This window comes from Leiobunum rupestre, chromosome 6 (assembly GCF_980474605.1).
Source record: "Leiobunum rupestre chromosome 6, qqLeiRupe1.1.hap1, whole genome shotgun sequence".
NCBI classification, from domain to species: Eukaryota; Metazoa; Arthropoda; class Arachnida; order Opiliones; family Sclerosomatidae; genus Leiobunum; species Leiobunum rupestre.
In genome coordinates this window covers 64772030-64793195 of record NC_143389.1, presented here as the reverse complement: position 1 = coordinate 64793195, position 21166 = coordinate 64772030, and the positions used below count along the sequence as shown (strand labels likewise).

The 21166-nt window shown below is 34.8% G+C and overlaps 2 protein-coding genes and 1 non-coding gene across 6 annotated transcripts; 2 read left to right on the top strand and 1 right to left on the bottom strand.

The window, feature by feature from the left end:
- Window positions 1–55: 55 nt before the first annotated feature.
- Window positions 56–174, top strand: LOC149942985 (5S ribosomal RNA). The gene has a single exon (XR_016481824.1). It is a non-coding gene; the product is annotated as a 5S ribosomal RNA (ribosomal RNA).
- A 701-nt stretch (window positions 175–875) lies between these two features.
- On the bottom strand, window positions 876–3530 carry LOC149942984 (uncharacterized). Of its 3 annotated transcripts, none has more exons than XM_090178198.1 (5): window positions 3342–3530; window positions 3171–3268; window positions 1819–2044; window positions 1699–1735; window positions 876–1602 (listed from the first exon to the last, which is right to left on the bottom strand). In XM_090178198.1, exons 2-5 carry the CDS (start codon window positions 3244–3246, stop codon window positions 955–957), a joined length of 987 nt encoding a protein of 328 aa, XP_090034324.1. In that variant the 5' UTR covers window positions 3247–3268; window positions 3342–3530; the 3' UTR covers window positions 876–954. The 3 variants fall into 3 exon arrangements, with proteins under 3 accessions (XP_090034324.1, XP_090034323.1, XP_090034325.1); XM_090178197.1 differs by having other exon boundaries at window positions 1699–1741; window positions 3342–3529; XM_090178199.1 differs by lacking the exon at window positions 3342–3530 and having other exon boundaries at window positions 1699–1741; window positions 1815–2044; window positions 3171–3271.
- Window positions 3531–4262: 732 nt separating this feature from the next.
- ND-51 (NADH dehydrogenase (ubiquinone) 51 kDa subunit) lies at window positions 4263–16244 on the top strand. Of its 2 annotated transcripts, none has more exons than XM_090177083.1 (12): window positions 4263–4413; window positions 4484–4554; window positions 6641–6730; window positions 9038–9186; window positions 9548–9681; window positions 10349–10518; window positions 11182–11373; window positions 11963–12129; window positions 13920–14073; window positions 15052–15106; window positions 15881–15990; window positions 16049–16244. In XM_090177083.1, exons 1-12 carry the CDS (start codon window positions 4368–4370, stop codon window positions 16133–16135), a joined length of 1425 nt encoding a protein of 474 aa, XP_090033209.1. In that variant the 5' UTR covers window positions 4263–4367; the 3' UTR covers window positions 16136–16244. The 2 variants fall into 2 exon arrangements, with proteins under 2 accessions (XP_090033209.1, XP_090033210.1); XM_090177084.1 differs by lacking the exons at window positions 15881–15990; window positions 16049–16244 and adding exons at window positions 15175–15205; window positions 15268–15463.
- The last annotated feature ends 4922 nt before the right edge of the window (window positions 16245–21166 follow it).

Below are 21166 nucleotides of genomic sequence, written 5' to 3'. Positions count from 1 at the left end.
AGAGGTATAGGTCGAAATATACTCTATGAAGGAGGGCTATTGGGAATATTCTTTCGGCAACGGCCATATCACGCTGAATACACCGGTTCTCGTCCGATCACCGAAGTTAAGCAGCGTCGAGCGCGGTCAGTACTTGGGAGGGAGACCACCTGGGAACACCGCGTGCCGTTGGCTTACAATTTGTTTTGGCTACATTTTGTATTAATTGAATTTCGTCGTCTTTTGTCAAGATAAAAGTTTTTTCTTTTTCCTTAAAATTAACGTTTTAAGAAAAATGACTCAAGAACCTTAATTTTAAAACATGTAGAGGTATAGGTCGAAATATACTCTATGAAGGAGGGCTATTGGGGATATTCTTTCGGCAACGGCCATATCACGCTGAATACACCGGTTCTCGTCCACTTTTACAATATCTTATATTGTGGAGCGCCTCGCTCGCTTCGCTCGCTCGGCATGTGAGGCTGGCTTCGCTCGCTATCACCCCAGGAAACTCGAAAACGGTCCTACGACCCTATAAGCTTTCAGTTGGTTTAAGCAGTGGCGGATACATATATGGCCGCGTTCGCCTCCCCACCCTTGACGAGGGCGGTCGAGCATCAAGCGCGGTGCTTTGATGATTTGTTACTACAGCCATAGCTCAAGATGTCTTTTAGCGCCGCCCCCTTGAGTTTTTTCTGTATCCGCCACTGTGCTGAAGTGACAATCTGAAAATATTTTTATAGATAATATAATTGAGTTCACCACTGAAATTAGTGTTATATGAGAAGAACATAGTATTTACAAATATATCTTCTAAATAGCCAATACAATTGAAATGACCATTATTTGGTATAAAGTAAGCACCATGAGATATGAGCTTTATTATTGAATATGAATTACTCTAAGAAACTTAAGTTCATCCATGAATTAAAAACGTCAATAAGTAATTGTTTAACCTCTCTAATAACTAAAAATTTAAAAACATAGTTCCTTTGGTGGTGGTCTTAAAGGTACATTACGTAACTCAAAAACGTTAGCTGTAAAACAGTCTTTTTCATATGGTGCGAGCTCATCTAATTTACTATAAGTATCCGAGCCCAGTTCTTCCAGCCAAAGTGATTCGCTTAAAATAGAGTTTGAAATTGAGCTTCTTGAAATAATCGTTTCATTTCTTAATCCAGTAGCTTGTCCTGCTCCTACAGGCTTTCCAAATAAGATTTTTGGCTGACTAAAAGGTGGTGATTGAGGCACAGAAGGGTTGATATTAAATGAGGCTTGTTTGAATAAATTTTGCTGTTCCTTCATGGTTGAAATATTATTTATGACTTTGAATTGATTTGGTGCAAAACTGAACTGAATAGGTTTCTGTGAGGTTGTTACTAGATTAGGTGTATCATTGGTAGACTTAGGTTGGAAGAGACCAACATGTTGAGATGGAACAGTAGCATTGGCAAACTTTGGTTTAAAGAGACCAACACGTTGGGGTGCAACAGCACCAGTTTGAAATGTTGTTGCTAAGCCGGGTGTATCATTGGTAGCAGACTTTGGTTTGAAGAGTCCAACATGTTGAGGAGCAACCGTAGATTTTGCTATATGTGATAGACTGAAACCAGAACTGTGTTGCTAAACAAGTAAAAAGAGTAAATTTTTGTAATATTATGGCGATTGTCTTTGCCTTTTTTTTAAAGAGTTAAACCAGATAATATTGGAATTACATACCTGACTGAAATTACCCGAAGGTGCACTTGAACTATATCTAGAGCTTCCCATAAAAGATGAACAACAAATAAACTTTTGGGAACAATAAAAAACGTTTAGTAAAATAAATGTAATACAGACTCATAACCATGTTCCATATCTTCATCATCTGAAAGAGCATCAAATCTATTGATAGAAAAAAGGCTTTTTTTTGTGCCAGCATTCCTATTAGATGATGAAAGTGCATTATTGAAGCTGAATGCAACCCCACTTGACCCGTAATTCTTTTGCCCAATTGGAGGGCTTGAAGGTTTCCATAAACTCCGTTGATTGGTACTAACATAGTAATCTCCTTTAGAACTTAACCCTGGACAGAGAAATGTATTACTCATTATTGACTATACATATTTATAATAGTAAAAATCCTTTTTAGTGGTGTCACCACAAGGCAATTAAAATGTTAGATATTTAGGGAGAAAAATTAGGCTTAAAACAAATATTAAGTCAAGCAATTCATGGCAAATATATGGTAATTTTAAGCAATCATATTAATAATCATTTTTTGTTACCAGGAAATAATATATGTATACACTTTCTGACTTGATTTACATAGTTAGTAACTGAAATGGGCACAAGTTCAACCTTAAGCCAGAGTTTGAATAGACATTCATTTAATTTATATGCTCTTTTTACCATCTAAATACATGATTTTATGAGTAAATAAATAGATCAATTTCATGAGGATCTTATACTAAAATTCAATGTGGATACAAATCGCAGGATGACCAGGGAAAAGCTTTGAAAATTTTATAGGAAAAATAGGAATTTTAGGGGCGAATTATAGGAAAATACAGGAAACTAAATAGGCGAATTATAGGAAAATATAGGAAACTAAATAGGCTAAATATAAAATAGGTGAATTATAGGAAACTAAATAGGCTAAGGAAAATATGGGAAAAATAATAAGGTAATTATTGCATATCGGTATACTTTGACTCGAATCACCTAGAATATTGATAATGTTTTGTACACTGCTTTCTTGCATTATTGGATCACTTAGCGGATTTACAAAGCTCGTATATTTCAAGATTTTGTTCGAAAATGGCAGTATTTACAGTAGATGATGACACGTACAAAAAAGTTCTTTCATTTTCAAAAGACCGTGAAATTATAGGAAAATATAGGAAAATGGGTAAGAATAAAGAAAATTATAGGAAGGCATTAAAAATATAGGGAATATAGGAAGTCTAGTCACCCTGAAATCGGTGTTTCTAAAATCAATTTTCTGGTAAGTTTATTTACCATTTTTTTCTAAGGTGAGCTCTAAGCAACAGTGTAAAATTCATTAATCTTAAATTCAACATAGTTTAGGCTGTGCTGTTACTCTTTCTAGTACCTTCCAAGTGTGTGTAAATTTCGCTTATAATACTTTCCTTTTATTACTTAAAACCCATAAAAATTATAAAGGTAAAATTTAAATTACAAACACTTACGCTCCTCTGGATGTATAAACCAACATTTATCTCCATACCGACACGCTCCATTTAAATAAAATTTACACACTGGCATCTTATGTTTAAAATTGCATTTGCTGGAATAAATAAAACAATAACGTAAAACGTTATAGGTGTTTCAAACCAGGTTTGTAAGTTTTTGGAACATACTTGCTTAGTTTGCTCGAGCAGTGGCTTAGCAATAGGACTATGGAAAAAAGAACAGACCGCGACACCGCGTCGATTATTCGCCGGAAAAAATTGGTAAATAAATTTAAAGACCTATACTAATAGGTATGGTGTAAATATAAAAGCACCTTGATCTAAAACATGATTTTCGAGAGTTACGACTTTTATTTTACATTAACACATTACACTCCTACATTTTACCACATTCTTTAAACTTCGTACCAGAGATCTAAGAAATAAGATTTAAAAGAGATGCGGAAGATGCAGCAGACTACATCATTTTTCGCGGTTGCCAGATTTACGATAATTATAGTACACGTCAGGGTGAGAAATAAGGATTAATTAACGTAGGCTGCGCCTGAAGTCTACTCTGTTGTAGTCGTCTACTAAGCTTACACTTAAAACCGCCGTACCGTGACTCTATCCGAGTCTCTCCTGTAATACCAAGCGTCTGGGAGGCAGAGTTTGTGGATGGCCGTGTGATGACGACCTCCAATGCCCCAAAGGGTGGTCAGACTACTTCCACCACGGGTGACCCCACGTATCCCCCCGTTGGCGTGGATGTTGCATATATCTCACCCTGATAAATCAGATGGATGAGCCGACTGAATTGTCGCACAAGTTACAATCGCATTAAAAAAAATTAAATACAACCGTCGTTTGTCCGTGGCATGTGAAAAAATCAAGTTAAGCTTAATTAATTTGCAAAAAAAGAAAACCATTATCTCACAAAGAAATTAAACTGAATATTTATTTAAATTAGCATTAAAAGCTCCAAAATATAGCGAGGGAATCGGAGGGATAAAAATGAGAAGGGGAAAATGGGATTTTTCATTTAATAAAATAATTATAACACAGGGGAAAATTTTAGATATCAAATGTGGAAGTCCTGGTAAATCGGGCTATAATTTTGATTTCGAAACCTGGCAACCGTGGTGGTTATATCATAGCCCATGGTTATATTGCCAAAATTTGGCTCCATTAAATTTTTTATAAGAATTGAAGGTTATGGCAACCGTATGTAGAGTTTTCCCCGTGTTTAGGGCTAGTAAATGTAAGTATTTATTCTTCTAATTAATGTTAATCTAGGTTAAATCTTGTGAAATATTTTGATTTTGCTATAGGTACCAATAATGGATCATTTGGTCAGTCGCTACGAAGGCAAAATTCAACTGGACCACAAAAACCAGCAAAGGTTGGTAGCTTATTAATTTGCTTCTCTGTGTTTTGGGAAATTAGGAAAGAAGCAAGATGCCTTATGATTCCTTTATCACCAGAAACTACCACTTATTTGAAAATAGAACATTAAACTTTAAAATTTTTCATCAACCATTATTTCAATACGGCTCAGTGCTCAAAGCAGGTTCACTCACCTACCTCAATATTAAGATCCTTTAAAGTAAGAAACTAAAGCCATTTATGTTGAGAGCCTGTATCATTAATTTTATTAAAGGTCATAAACGCAGTAGAGTAATCATTAGAATGCCCTTCATTTAGTGCACACTGAGCCTGGATAAGTGACATGACATGAAGTCAAGTGTGAAGTGACATGACATGAAATCAAAATGTGGACTGAACTATAAAACAAACCACCAAACCTCCCTTGGGTCAAGTTGGATAAAGCTTAATTTCAACCTCACTAAAAGCAGGCACTTTGCTTCACTGCTGTAACAGGTGGTGCAGGAAAACAATTACATGATTTGGAGTTCAGAAAATACATAACCAAAAAAAATCTACTTTTTCCACATCCCAACCCATTGTAACCAGGTGAATTAATTGAAAGACTGGCTAAATTAAATAACAAATAATCTGAACACCCCCTAACTTATAAAATCTTAAATTATAAATTAATTAATTAATAAAATATAAAAAAATATAAAAATAATTAATTATCAATGAGTAAAATAAATCTTAAATAATTGGTAATTAAAATTTTAATATTTTAAAGAAAGAATTTTCCAGCAACCGGACAAATTTTATCATCACAGGCCCCTTGTAACTGAAATTTCCAAGGGGTGGAGGTGTTGGTGAAAGGCAAGATGATGGGCCACTAATGTACAACTACAACTCCTTAAAAATAAGGATTCCTTACATAAGGACAAATCCTTATTTCGCTCTAAAGGATATAAACTAAGGACAGTTTAATTTTTTTGAAAAAATTTGTATTCTACTATCATTGCCCTTCTTAGAACTTATCCTCGAAATGATTGATAACGCATGATGAGGGTTAGCCCCTAAAATATTACACATTGAAATGATAAATCTCTGAGGTTACTTAAATTAAATATTCTTTTTGAAAGTAGGCCTCATTGTTTTAGGTTAAAATTATGAAATAAATATTGAGCATATTGAAATTTTTAAAGTTTGATCATCTTACAGGTGATATTAAAACAAATTTCATTACTGTTAAATACACTACCTTTATTCATGGGAACAAATGATTTAAAAAGAGTAGTCCATTCATTCATTCATTCATTCATTAATTAATTATGATATTAATTTCTAATTATTTTTCACTGAAAATCGCTATTAAGTGCTATAACAGCTAAATATAAAATTTCAATATTTATCAAGGCAGCCTTCTTAAAATATGAGCCAATGAAGGATAATTATTGGTACTTATGTGTCTAAGGAGAGATTAATAAAATACGCTAAAAGTTAGAATAGTCCATAATGGATTATTCTACTTTTTCGTATATTTTATCACTTTTGCAATGCAGTCCATAGGTGGCTCTTATTAGCTTAAGGAGAGGTTATACCCTAACTTTATTTTAAATCTTTACTTAGTACAATTTTTCTCAAGAATTAGAGTAGAATATGAAATTTAAAGTATAATGATAACCTAAAGTTTTAAGGACAATTTTTGATCCTTACGAATCATAAGGAGAATGGTAGAGGCAATTTTCCTTTTAATATTTACTGGGTTGCCACACGTCAAGGAAAACAGGGAAATGTCAGGGAATTTAAAAATGGGCCTAAAAAGTTAGGGAATTTGAAGAATTTGTAAAACGTCAGGGAAAAGTCAGGAAATTCAATTTTCTTTTGACACTTTTTGATGGTTATTTTACTCTAGATCTATGACAAATTCTATGATTATCATTTATTTACTTGAAAGTTTGGCTAATTTTTTATATTGCGTCAACCCTGATTTAGAAATGTTTATAGCAACCCCTACCCCGACTGTGTTATGTAATTAGTGAATGGCACCTTTAGGTAGTTTTTCATGATAAATCTTTCTAAATTGTAATATGAATAATTGTTATCAATTTGGTTTCTACCAGACTAAATTTGGTCCGCTGAAGGATGATGACAGAATATTTACTAATTTATATGGGCGACATGACTGGAGGCTGAAAGGGGCTCTATCACGAGTAAGTTGACACCTTACCACACATTTGCACAGCTTGCAGCAAAGGATAAATCAACATTTAAATTTGTCAATCTAAAAATTGTCAACAGATAATAAATTGCTAATGGAAAATGGTACCCGTTAAACGGAATATCATTTAAATTCCAAACCCATGACACGTGATGATACCAAAAGTGACAACATTACCGAAAGTGTCAATTTAATCGTTTTTCAAATGAATGTTCAAATGTAGCTGCAGTGTGATCTAGTGAGAGACTCGAGAATTAAGGAAGCACTGGAGAAAGCTAGTTGGATTATTGATATTTAGCCATTCAGTGGAAATGCTACTGCCATCTATCTACGTTTTAATAGGCAACACTAATGAACAAACCCGTAAGTGGGTGCATCGTCCTAGCCTAGCCGTCTGTGCTCTATCTTGATAGCAGCATTCAGTAAATCTTTAACATTGGAAAGTATAGGAACAGGCACACTTTTTGTAATTGTCACTTTTGATGATTCTAAGCTCTTTTTATTTCGCATTTTAATCAAATCTTTCAGAAAATGAAATTGAGCTATTAGCTATATTTAGTGGCATTTTTCTGAGCCCATTAGACAGGGTTCGTACACGACCTGGAAAATTCAGGGAATATGAAAATGTTTCAAAAAGGTCAGGGAAAAGTCAGGGAATTTGAAAATCAGTCCACATGGTCAGGGAATTTTAAAATGGTCCCACAAATTTCCGGCAAATAAATTTTTGAAAGATATTAAAAATATTAATTTATTCTACAAAAATGGTCAGGGAAAACCTGGAAATGTCAGGGAATTTAATTCTGGAAATTTTGTACGAACCCTTTTAGATCTTTTTCTAACCAGTGTGTATGGAACCATTGATTATTTTAAATCAATTTACTATAGGGTCAACAGTGGTGTAGTCGGGCCAGGACGTTGCCCCGGTGCTTTTTTCAAAGTCAGGGAGCCGCCCTGCCTTGGTTTTTCCATTTTGCCAGGGTGCGCCCTGCCTCTTTTTTTCAACTTGCCAGGGCGCCTTGCTTCTATTTCGTAAATCATTTTTCTCAAATAAATAATATAAATTTTCCTCGCAGGAAAATACTATAACAATTTCAAATCGTTACCTAGGTACGGCCAGCTTCAATCACGCTAAAAATTGAAGTTGGACGTACATTTATAGTAGCTGGTACAGCCAACTTCGATTACGCGCGAAATTGAAGTTGGCCGTACCCAGGTAGCGCCCCGGTTCTTTTTTTTATAACTACACCACTGAGGGTCACCAGAATATAATTAAGTTACAACAATATTGAGAGAAAAATAGAATATTTTTCGGAGGGGCATGGTCAGTGATACTGAAGGCACCAAGATGGTAGATAAATCACCCTTATTTTTTTCCCTTTACAAAATATATATTTTAAATTAAAATAATCATGTGGCTTATTAAAATTAGCGCTCGCACTCTGGCTCGGTTATTGCAAAGAAATTCGGTTTTTGGAATGCTCATGTAGTCAAAGGACCTGCTAATCAACACGAGGGGAGTCATTCTGTCATATTATTTTATATGTTGTCTCGTATGTATGCGTGACATATATAATCAAAGGCTAATTTATCTAAAATGTTTTAAGAACTTGATTTGGTATGTGTTTTTCTTTAATCACAACATCTTATTTTTGGACAAAAGCCATTTTCAATAAATTTAGGGATGCACCAATATATCGGCCTATTTTTCTAATATCAGTAGTGTATATGATAAAATCAGTGCAGTGTCATACCATATTATTCTAATTTTTCATTAAAAAAAGCTTGCAAGAGCATATCTTATGTTTCTTTTCATTTTACTTGACACTTAGAAATCACAAATCAAATATCGTAGCTTTTTATTTGATTACACTTGTAACCCCGTTTCTAAAAAAAGGTATGATCTAGCATCTGAAGCCTGGCGTAGGTGGCGCAGCAAATCAAATAAAATATTATCATTAGTTAGTTACTCGAGAATTTTCTTATTTTTATAGGCCAATATCGGCTTCGCTTAAGCATTCCTAGTGTTTGAAATATTTTTTAAAGTTTGAACCCCGTAGCCTAGCAGTAGATAGGATAGATTTCATAGTTTATCTGCGGATACTCTGAGAAAATGGCTATAGCTTTAAGTTCTGGGTCCAAGGGTTAGTTCATGCAAGCTTAAAGTAATTTTTATAACACGTAATGTGCAATAAGTGTTATCTAAAACCGCTACAGTCATTGAAAAGACTGTCCTTAGTAACTCTTTTTCTGGTAATTTTATTTGGTCCTAATATTAATTATGCATAATTTCAATGCTTAGGGTGATTGGTATAAAACTAAGGAAATAATTACTAAAGGATCTAGCTGGATTTTAAAAGAAATAACTACTTCTGGTTTACGTGGTCGAGGTGGAGCTGGCTTTCCAACAGGAATGAAATGGGGTTTTATGAATAAACCTTCAGATGGCAGGTTAGTGAGCATTAATTATTAAGACTCCATTAAGTTATAGAAATATGCATTGAACATTTAGAGAAGTTAATTAATAAGCCTATAGTGATGATAATGTTGTTATGGTGTGAGAATTTTTTTTGGTCAGGAAAAACCTATTTCAAAATCTTCAGTCATAGTCAGGAGATTGTCTTATTTAAGTAAAATACCTTGATGGTAACAATAATGTTATTTGAGTTACAGGTGATCAATATTCGATTAATATAATATAATTTATTTCATTTAAGTACACTAGACTCTCTAGGAAAAACTATTTTGTTGCATCTTTAGTGCTTTCAAGCAAGTCAAATTCCTAACTTTAAGGCACTTTGTTTTACAATAGACCTAAATACTTGGTTGTAAACGCTGATGAAGGAGAACCTGGAACGTGTAAGGATCGTGAAATTATGAGACATGATCCACACAAGCTGATTGAGGGATGTCTTGTGGCTGGAAGTGCAATGGGTGCAAGAGCAGGTATATTCAAATATTTTGTATTTAAATTGTTGACAAAATCCAAATTTGAAATAGCTCAAATAAAATTTGAGGTTTTGAAATTTGAATGTTCATAAAATTCTTAGCTTTAGTTGACCTTTTCATTAATTCAAAAGCATTGACTGTTTTTCAAATTCATTAACATTACACAGGTAAAATATTTCTAGTCTTAAGTCTTAAAATAGGAAATCAGTTTGAATTTCCAACTCAAAAATCTCAAAGTCAGTGTTGCTTTCCATTTAACTCCTTGAGGGTTATCTCAAGACTAAGAACAGAGAAATGAAACATGAGTAAAAAATTAAAGCGCTTTATTCCTTAGTTGAAAAAATTGCCCTGAGCAGATCAAGCGTATTGAAACACACTAAAACACTTGATCTGTCAAAATTGGCAGGTTGGTTTTCAGTGTCCTCAGGGCTCTAGATAAATTATTGACTGGAGCAGATCCAAGCCAGCATATAGAACAGAAAAGCTGATGGATGAAATTTTGAACCAAATGGAAAATGCTTGTGAAATCACTTTAAATTTAAAAATCCCATACACTTGTTTAAGTACCCAACCTCTTGCAATTTGAGGATAGGTAGTTTGGTAGCAAAGAAACCACAAATATTTATTTGTAAGATTAAAAATTTTCACACACTATTATTTTCAGCATATATTTACATCCGAGGAGAGTTCTATAATGAAGCATCTAACATGCAGCTTGCTATACATGAAGCTTACCAAGCGGGTCTTATTGGGAAAAATGCTTGTGGCTCTGGATATGATTTTGACGTGTACATGCATCGTGGTGCAGGAGCTTACATTTGTGGTGAAGAAACTGTAAGTATGTTTCAATTGAAAACATACTGCCTGTTGGTGCATGTCTTAAAGTTAGTCTTGGTTTTTTTGCTGCGCTAATGAAATAATTTCCTCAATTCAAAATTATATTAAATGTTAAGGTTTAATTGAAAGAATAGATAAAAAATTACTTATGTTTTGTCACTGGACTTTTTGGAAAACTAAATAGTAAAATTGTCTACCCTGACCTCATTGAGATTGGGGATTTTATCATGGTAATAAACTTCTTATTGTCACATTTGAGGTCAAGGTCCCAGTAAATCAATAATTTACACTTATTGTTGACTTAAACCAGAAAGTTGAGAGAAATCCAGGCTGTTTTAAACATAAAAATGCCTTTGAATATGATTGGAAAGAATCCTATTCAGTTTCATTGATTCATTACAAAGTCTTCCCGCATTTGCTAGAAGCTAGTATTTACAAGTTGCTCTGAAGAATTCAAACAAGCCAATGACTCTTAATTCCCTTCTCTCTCAATGATATTTAAATTCCAAATGTAGTGTGTATGGGTAAACCGGAGGTTTTCTTGGTGCAAATATTTTTTATTAAATACATTTCAATTTCTTATGAAACTGTTTATTCCTCATCAGCTGACACGCAACATAGTATCAAAATTATGTTACATGATGACTTTTTATTGTTTAGGCTCTTATTGAATCATTAGAAGGCAAGCAAGGAAAACCTCGTCTTAAGCCTCCTTTTCCAGCTGATGTTGGTGTATTTGGTTGTCCAACAACCGTTGCTAATGTTGAGACTGTAGCTGTTGCACCAGCCATTTGCAGACGAGGTGGTGAATGGTTTCTTTCTTTTGGAAGGCCTCGAAATTCAGGAACAAAGGTAATTTAAACTATTTTTTTTTGTTAAAGAACTAAGATTGTCAAAGTCACCCAAAACTTGGTCCCAAACCAGTGTGGGTCGCCATATTTGGTGGGGACATCCAAAGAATTTCAATAAAATATTTTCCTTTAGTAAATGGTGGAATAATCTGGTTGTGGGGAACTAAATATAGCTGTGCCCAGTGGAATCTGCCAATATCCTCCGTGCATTGTGAGGGTGAGAATAAGGGGTCCGAGTATGTGCCTTCCTCTGCTGCATAACAAATTGCAAGCAGTTTGCCATATGCGTTGAAAGTGTGTACTTAAAGGGGAAAATATAAGTGCCACTAATGCATAGTCTAATGACTGATTTTGGAACTACAATGGTTTTAGCATGCATTTTATTGTAGGCTAATGAATATTTTCTATTGTGTTTAAAGCCTGTACCTGGCTAAGCGTTTTGGTTGGACTAGTTGACAACCTGGACATTTCAGCTACACCCATAAAAATTATGAATGCTTAACCAGCATTAATAAATTGTATCTGAAAATGTTGCCTGGTCATATGGCATGCTATAGCTGGTGGTACACAGATAAAACTTTTTATTTCAGCTCTTTAACATCTCTGGTCATGTGAAATATCCTTGTACTGTTGAGGAGGAAATGTCAATACCTTTGAAGGAATTAATAGAGCGTCACTCAGGTGGGGTCATTGGCGGTTGGGATAATTTGCTTGGAATTATTCCAGGAGGATCATCCACTCCTCTTATACCTAAAAAGTAAAGTGATTAATTGTTAAACCATAACAAATGTTACATAACTACTCATTAGTATGCCAACTTTTCAATGAATTATTAACATCTGGAAGATAAACTGTCTGAGTAAAATGTCAAACCAGTTCATTCATGTCTTCCCTTGTTAGCACTAAAAATGGAAAATGATGTCAGTTATGTCATATGATTTGAAGGACTGTGTTAGTGAGAAAAGCATGGTTGGCATACTTATGAATAGTTATGCTACATATGATCATATGTTGTAATCTTTGGCATTTGAAAAATATTGGTACACAGACTAGACCGTATATATATGAATGTATTCATTACCCTTCAGCGGCTTAGCCAGTGAAACAGACTGAAATTAGATAGCCAAAAAGGAGATTGTTAAAACATTTCACTGTCATAGATACAAAATTTATGCACAAGTTGTGGTTTTGACACAGAATCCCCTTTGTCTATGGCACTTTAACCCTTTTTACCATTTTCATCAAAGATAGGTTAGATGGGTGGTGCCTTCGGCCAATCAGGAAACATGTACTTCCTTTGTTAATCAAAAGGTTTTAGGAGGTTTCTTATTTTTACCAGTGAAATTTCTTGTAATTCCTAGAAAAAATACCTTAAATAATTGCTGAAAATAATTTATAAAGGTTTGAACTACTAATATCAGCTTGGCTAATACCCAAGGCCTAAGTTATCAAGCGACTTTTAAAGCCATTAATTCAGGTGGCTGGGTTGAACTTATTTTGGTTCAAAAAATGCTTATTTTATTAATATTTTACTAAATTATTTTTGAGCTAAACTTTGTCTGTTAAAATTACCAAGTTTGAAAACATGGCCCATCAAAACGGTTTTTGATAAATAAATCTCAGACTGAAAGGAAACTACCTAATACAGTTTGATGTTCAGGGTAGAAATTAATTCATTCGTGATCTACCCTAACTATAAGGGAATGCGAATTGTGTGTAGCTTTTACAAGCTCTCAGCGTTAATGTAGCTTGGCTTACAGAAAGGAACAAAAGTCTTAGTTGGTGGTTTCTTTTCGCCTGTTGTCTGACTAAAAGTACTCTTTTTAACCTAAAACGTTTTATTCGCCTATTCCGGGGATGAATTTCTCCGCCCCACAAACTATTAGCTCGTTCTGGAGTATTAGGGTTACTACTTTTACTCCTTCTATAAAGCAGTAAATCGGATTTTGTCATCTGCTAGCCAGAATATATCTGATTAAAAAGTCCACAGGCAGCCTTTTTGGAAAAACATTTTTACTCTAACTCAAACTATTCACCACCACAGAATCTGAGTAAAATGACGTCATAGCGTTACTTTTCTTACCCTACTCAGAAATCCCGGAACAAGCGAAAAGAAACTGCCTAATAATGGATCAGAATCAAGATGTATCCATATTATTTATTGAAAATTTTAGTTTTTATTTGTAACTTAATTGCAGCAACATATGCACTTAATGTCAATGCTCTGAATTATTAAGGTATGGAGAAGGTTTAAAATTTCAACTGGTATTATTAAATAACACACACTCTTTTGATGATATTCAAAGGTAAGTTTGGGTTTTTAGCTCAATGAGTTGTCAGTGGGAGTGAAGATCTTGACTTTCTAAACCCTTTTCGCCAGATTGATAAAGTAATTTTGGATAACCATTTCAAGTTTGTAAGGGATTCCTGATACTGTTTATTTTTCTATTTTTCGTTAAGAAAATTTCCATCAAAATGTTTAATGTCTTAGATTTCACATAAAAATCAGCATTAAATTAGCTAATTCTCTTTTTCTTTAATAATTAGTGTATGCGAAACTGTTTTAATGGATTTTGATGCTTTGATACAAGCTCAAACTGGACTTGGAACAGCAGCAATAATAGTCATGAACAAGCAAGCTGATATAATTAAAGCAATTGCTCGTTTAATTGAGTTTTATAAACACGAAAGCTGTGGACAGGTAATGTTATTATGTTCATTACATCAGTGGTTTTCAGAATGTAGGTCGCAACCTCCTAGGGATAAATCAGGGCTCTTGCAACAGGAAGGGTCCTGCAATGGTGCACTACCTAGGTTTTGCTGATTTAAATCAATTGATTTTTTTTAAATTGTTGATTTTTAAGCAAACCATGTATTCTAAACAAATAATTAATGGAAAAATAGGTTCTTAAAAAATTTAAATAGATAGAAAATCTGAGCAAACTAAAATAATAAATAGTAATTAAATTCAATTAAGATTTCATTTAATTCAAGATTAGCTAACTCATAAAAGTAAAATATCCGTTAATTATACAGGTAAAGCCATTTAATTGTATAAAAATTAATAAAATCAAAAAATCCAATTTAAATAAAAAAAATCAATTGATTTGATTTTTTTTTTAAATTAAAAAAGGGCCAACCCTGGCACTACCTCTCTTAAAAGGCCACATAATTATTTGAATTTTTGAGGGTAGGGTTTGCACAATCACATAAGAGAAGTGGTAGAATTAACTGAAATTCTGCCCAAATCTTTCAGGTGATTTTGTGGACCTTGAAATCTTTACTAGGAATATTCAATTTAATTTTACCACCCCTAAAATGAGTGCTTTTGTGATTGCATGGGGGATTTTGCACTAAAATTTATAAAACAAACCTCATAAAAATTATGAAAAAAATTTAAATACAAAGAAATAAATTCTTGATCCCTGTTAGCCCCAGGTTCCCGCTTACTTTATCATCTGTTTTTGTATTGTATGTGGATCAAATTTATTCATTAAAATTTATTCTACGTAACAGATCAAAGGGGGTAAATTTATTTTCTTCCCAGGGGGTTGCGGTTAGATAAATTGAATAAATTGTATTTTTAAATACATTTCAAGGGTCAATATCTGAAATACGCTCAACTTTGAATTTATCACTATCTGGTACCAAAATAAAAATATTTATTTTAATTTTGTAGTGCACACCATGTAGAGAAGGTGTTGGCTGGATGAATAAGATTATGACGAGGTTTGGTAAGTTAATTCATCTCATCTCACTTTGTGTAGAAATTTGAAAAATAGAGCACCTGTCTTTGTTATAGCCAAATATGCCCTTTGCTTTCATCTAACACAGTAAATGCGTTTAGATCTCGCATTTGAAAAAAATACCTCTACAGACCATATTCCCTTTAAAGGTCCACACAGGCTCTTGAATCAAATAATATTCTAGGATTTTTCAAGCATTGAAAACATGGTCGTTGTGCTTGGACAAGAATCAGAGGACGTTCAATTACAAAATAAGTTTAATATTTTTCAACAGGGTTGACACACGCCAGGGAAATTAAAAATACGCCTAAAAAGTCTGGGAATTTTAAGAATTTGTAAAAATTCAGGGAAAAGTCAGGGAATTAAATTTTATCTTGTCACTTTTTGAAGGTAATTTTACTCTTGATCTATGACAAATTCTAGGAATATCCTTTATTTCCTTGAAAGTTTGGCTAATTTTTTCAACATTGCAATAACCTTTTTACTGAAATATAAGTCAATTAAAATTTATTAACTTCTGATAAAAGTAAAAGATAAAATAAAAATTGCCCTAAAAAGTTGGAAAATCTCTTAAATTGGTCAGGGAATTTGAATCTGAAAATGTTGTGGCAATCCTGTTAAAGTATAAATCTTTAAGCTTAGTGTTGGGCCTCTAAGCTTTTTTTTTTTCATTTTCTGGTAACACCATCGAAGTGCTTTCATTTTAATCAGAATGAAAAACATTTCTGTTCATTGCGCTTGATATATTTTATGTCTCTTTAGTTCAAGGAAATGCTAAAGTGGAAGAAATTGACATGATTTTTGAACTAAGTAAGCAGATTGAAGGACACACAATTTGTGCTCTTGGTGATGGAGCTGCTTGGCCTGTACAAGTAAGTTAAAGATTACTTTCATTTAAGAAAGTTTTTTCTAACGATCTTGTCTCTGTAGGGACTTATTCGGCATTTCAGACCAGTGATGGAAGAAAGAATCAGAGAATATAATGAAAAAAATAAAAAACAAAAAGCTCAGGCTTGAGATGTTAAATTATAAGTTATGATATGCTGTACATTGTTAGATTTTAAGTCAACTTGAAATTACTAAGGTTATAGGAAATAAGAAAATAAAAAATCTTTTTGTTTCTTTACATTTTCCTGATGTGAAATGTTTAAGCAAGGGGAAGAACATGCCCACCTCTCAGACAGTTCAGCTTTAAGTTCTACACCATGAAATAGGCTCAGGTGGATTTTGACTAGGAAAAAAGGCAAATTTAGCCAATAACTCATTTTGTCATTGTATATAGCTATTGAGAGCTGTCTCTCTTTCAAATACCTTTTTTCAATGTTTACTACTTTTGCAAATCAAAATTTTTCTTGAATGAGCCAATGAAAATATTACGCAGGAATCCATACCTCTACTTGGAATGCTTATCGCGGCAGATTTTCCTCTCGATGTGGCTGACGGTTTTTTTGACGTAACTATGTTAATATAACAAACAACTACGTGAGAGGGGAGCGCAGAGGTGGGCAAAAATGTTGAGAAAATTTCCAACGTGAACAGCCAGCCTTTTTTTCTCTGCTTGTTCAAGTGAGCGAGCGCTGACAGTAGGCGATCTTTTTCTCTCTCTCTTAAACTGAGCATGCTCTAGTTGAACTCGGAATAGTTTTCTCAGTCGGTGATTGCTCAGCGCGCAGTGAGAATGATCCCCCCGATCGAGTAGCGAGGCTTTTCACCGTTGAGCGCTTCGTTTCGCCGAGAAAGAATAGCATCGAGCACCGGGATAGTTTCGTTCGACAGAAAGCGATCACGACCCGCTGAGCGAGACTGCGCCTAGAGAGGGAATATTTTTTCACTTTTGAACTCTGTCTGCGCACTGAGCTTCTTTACGGTGAGCGACGGCTTAGTTCTCTCTTCAATGTAACGCTTACTGCGCGCCGAGAAAAAAACGCAAATATATATTTTTTCGTCTTCTATTGCTTTGCGCGATTGAGTTTTTTAGGTTTAATTTAACCTTTAATTTTATTAAACCTAAAAAACTCAATCACGCAAAGCAATAGAAGACGGAAAAATATATATTTGCGTTTTTTTCTCGGCGCGCAGTAAGCGTTACATTGAAGAGAGAACTAAGCCGTCGCTCACCGTAAAAAAGCTCAGTGCGCAGACAGAGTTCAAAAGTGAAAAAATATTCCCTCTCTAGGCGCTGTCTCGCTCAGCGGGTCGTGATCGCTTTCTGTCGAACGAAACTATCCCGGTGCTCGATGCTATTCTTTCTCGGCGAAACGAAGCGCTCAACGGTGAAAAGCCTCGCTACTCGATCGGGGTGATCATTCTCACTGCGCGCTGAGCAATCAACGACTGAGAAAACTATTTCGCGTTCAGCTAGAGCATGCTCAGTTTGGTGCTCTCTCTGAACCAGATCAGCTTACGTTCGTATTTACAATGCTCGCTCTTTCCGAACGTATTTTCAAAAATGAGCGCTCACAATTTTTGCCCACCTCTGGGGGAGCGGGCGCAGAGGGGCTTTTTATCTCTAATAGCGTTTTCCATTGGGAACCACCGAGTGTGATCCGGATTTGTTGAATGACGTCATTGCTCTCTGTAGCCGGCAGTGATCTTACCATATGCGATACGTCAGGATAAGCATTCCAAGTAGAGGTATGGATTCCTGTATTACGTTAATATAAAATAACAGGGGACAATAAATTAAATAGCCCACTTATTAGCCTATTAGCTATACTTAAGTTATTATGTAATCTTAGGGATTTAATAAATGTATATAGTTGATTAATGGAGCCATTTGTATTTGAATCTGTTTCCCCGCGCGATCTTTAGTAATAATGGATTGATGAATTTCCTGAATACACTTATACGCATATAAGAAGGGAGAAGACCCTTTTACAGGGGTACCGACATTGTGTGTACATTTTTAATAATCTACTTGTTACTAGAAGGCGCCATCAGTTTACAATCCGAAATAACAAAAATTATAATACCCGCGAAAGTCTAATTTAAATTGTGGTTATTTAAAAGCTGAAATTTTGTATAACTATATTTTCTAAAATATTTTATATAAACTTTCAGCTTGAAATAGCACTTAAATTATTTTTTTTTTCCAAATTTTGCGCCAAAATATCCACGCTGGTGTCATCTAGTGTAGAAATACGAAATTAAAATTTTATACTCGATGGCGGTTTCTAAAGGTTTGTTTCCCTGTATGTAATATGCGAATTGGTGTATATGATTGGCCAATTCTGCTATCATGAGATATGGAAAAAGGTGGGGCTACTCAAACGTCAGTGTACCAAGTTCGCGTTGGTTCGGTCGTAACGTGTTTCCTCCCCCCGCGCTTAACTCCCCTAGGGGCACCGGATATTATTTTGTAGAGCCATCTCGTATTTTTTTAAATAATTTCGCGGGTTTTTGGAACTTCGGGATTTTCGTCTGCTCTTTTGGTTGAAGATTATAACAAGGAGGATAGGAAGGGAGGCGAAATAGGAGGGATGAACGCACCAGCATCCTTGTAAGAAGTTTAGCGCGAACTTGGCGGGAAAATTTCGGAAAAATGGCGGCAACACGTTGCGTAGCGGCCGCAATCTTGCCGCCATTTTTCCGAAATTTTCCCGCCGAGCGCGCGCTAAGCTTCTTACAAGGATGCTGGCGCATTCATCCCTCCTACTTCGCCTCCCTTCCTATCCTCCTTGATTATAACCACATGGATCAAAACACGCTTCTTTTATCAATCTTCAATTTCGTTTAAAATTACAAATAGTAAATAGTGAAAAGGTTGAATCTGCAAAGCTTCAAATCCTAAAATAAAGATCTTCGGTAAGTATATAAACGAAGTATCATTGCACTCCCGTTTGTTTGCCCCTGTATAGAAAACAATTTCCGGTTTGCGGGCTCGCGCCGCTGGGTGGCAACACTGGCAAGGTTACAGAGTATTTTTGCGTTTTTTCGCTCGTGGAATATCCTTTAGTGTTTAATCCATGCAGGTCCTGGCTCTCGGAAATATTACTTGTTGACGATTTCTTTGAAGGATGTTTTATTTAAGCGCCTATTGCAAATCTGGCCTGGTCTGGCGAGCATGGGCTTAACTAACAGCATGAATCTATTTAACCCATGAATATACAACTCGGATTAGCTATGGCTCACTCCAAGAGAACGTGGGGCGCCTATTTTCGCGCCACACTAGTGATTCACTTTTTTAAGCCAATAAAAACGAATAAAGATTTTAGGGCAACATTTACGAGAGCATTAGCAGAATTACCATCAAATGACTTGTCACGGATGCTTATGGGAGGGTTCGCGTTATTTGGTTAAAAATAAGGTTGACAGTTATTATTTTTTTAGAATAAAAATATAAAATGAATAGGCGTTTAAATAAATCATCCTCCAAGGAAATCGCCAACAAGAAATATTTCCGAAAGCCAGGACACTCAAGGTATTGTTTATATAATACTTGTTGAAATAATGGAAAATTTTCACTTGTAAACAGAACGTCGTGTTTTTGCCAAGCCTTAATATGTCATAAAAGCAGAGATCCTGGCAGTTATAGAGATGCGAAACTCCCTATACCCTAAGCAAACCAGTTTTTTTCAAATTTTTGCCGATCGCAGCGACGCCTGTACGTGGGGAGTAATCGCAGAGATCCTAGGATTGTTGTTTACAATTTTTGCGTCTCTCGGCTTGAAACGGGCGCTTCCTTCCGGCCGAAGGGCGGCGCTGATGCTTGCATTTTTTTGTCAGGTTTTCGGCGGAGTTTCGCATCTCTATAACTGCCAGGATCTCTGATAAAAGCTACCTGGTTAAAAGCGAGCGCTGGTTGCTGCCGTAAAGGTGTCTTACAGATCCTGGCTCTCGGAAATATTACTTCTTGGCGATTTCCTTTGAAGATTTTTTATTGAAGCGTCTATTAATGTAACTCCGATGTTTTGAAAGCGATTCTTTCGAGTGTGTGTGAGGTTTTTAACAATTTAAATATACAAACTATCTCCGACGTGTCGGTGATACTTTGGAAGAAAACTTGAGTCAGTGTTTGCCATATTATTATTATTATTAAAAAATAAATGCTCTGTTATAATTTTATTTTAATAATAACTATTCTAATAAATACATGGATCTATTTAATCAAATAGACTTATGATAAATACCGCAAAAAAGGAAACCTAACCATAACGCACCATTTTTTGGGAACTGACACTTCGACTATAGAAATATCATAGGTACCTAGAATGCTGCCGCGTAACTGAGAAAAAGCCAAACAGCCGTGGCAGACGATCGACCAATAACAACCAATCAGGACTCAAAGAGCGACTACCGCCGGTAAAGTGTGACCTCTAGCTTGAGTTCTTAATAGTAATAAATTACTTCATACAACACGTCACTATTATAGAACCAGCAATTGATTGGCCGATATCTCTTTTATTTTAAATTTTAATATCGATGTTTTTAAATATGGCGGGTGATCAATTTGTTCCGACGAGGCGAGAAGATAAAAAAAAGTATTTATTTAATAGTTTTAACTTAATAAAACACAAAAACCACTGTTGAAATAAAAAGTTTTTTTATTGTACAATAGATATATTTAGTAATAATTTTAACTGTTATTGTTATGGCTCTTGGGTGTCTAATTCCGACGTGCAAAAAAATTCTCGGGCGCGAATGTTTCCTTGCACAGGCAATATAGTGGTATAACCCTCGGGTTGTAAACGGCGGGTGATTTGAAATGTTTGTTTATAACTTTATTTCGAGGGTTATCAAAGCAGCGGGCTATTTATACGGAGTTCAATTTAAGTGACGCAGAATTTTAATTTTTTTAAATTTAATTATAAAATATATGCAAAATGCTGGTATTGCTGAAAGAAAATTATCCTTATAATCGTTGTGATTTTGTTGCCTTGGAGAGAAGACTCAGTCTTGACTCACAATGTCAGTGAACCCAACTGGAATAGACTTCATAAATTTCTTTGGAATTTGATTGTAATGAAATTGATGGCTGTGTCTCTGGCAAGCAGATGGGTATTGTTAAACCATAAATACATTTTGAGAAAGTTCCTAATCTTTGTAAAA

Excerpts from the sequence above, each read along its gene's own strand:
- LOC149942984 (XM_090178197.1), bottom strand. The coding sequence starts at position 3,246 with ATGCCAGTGTGTAAATTTTATTTAAATGGAGCGTGTCGGTATGGAGAT. Across the intron at positions 2,045-3,170 it reads GTTTATACATCCAGAGGAGC|GGTTAAGTTCTAAAGGAGAT; the intron begins GTAAGTGTTTGT and ends TTCTCTGTCCAG. Across the intron at positions 1,603-1,698 it reads CTTCGGGTAATTTCAGTCAG|CAACACAGTTCTGGTTTCAG; the intron begins GTATGTAATTCC and ends TTACTTGTTTAG.
- ND-51 (XM_090177083.1), top strand. The coding sequence starts at position 4,368 with ATGGCAACCGTATGTAGAGTTTTCCCCGTGTTTAGGGCTAGTAAAT. Across the intron at positions 4,555-6,640 it reads GACCACAAAAACCAGCAAAG|ACTAAATTTGGTCCGCTGAA; the intron begins GTTGGTAGCTTA and ends GGTTTCTACCAG. Across the intron at positions 11,374-11,962 it reads CTCGAAATTCAGGAACAAAG|CTCTTTAACATCTCTGGTCA; the intron begins GTAATTTAAACT and ends TTTTTATTTCAG.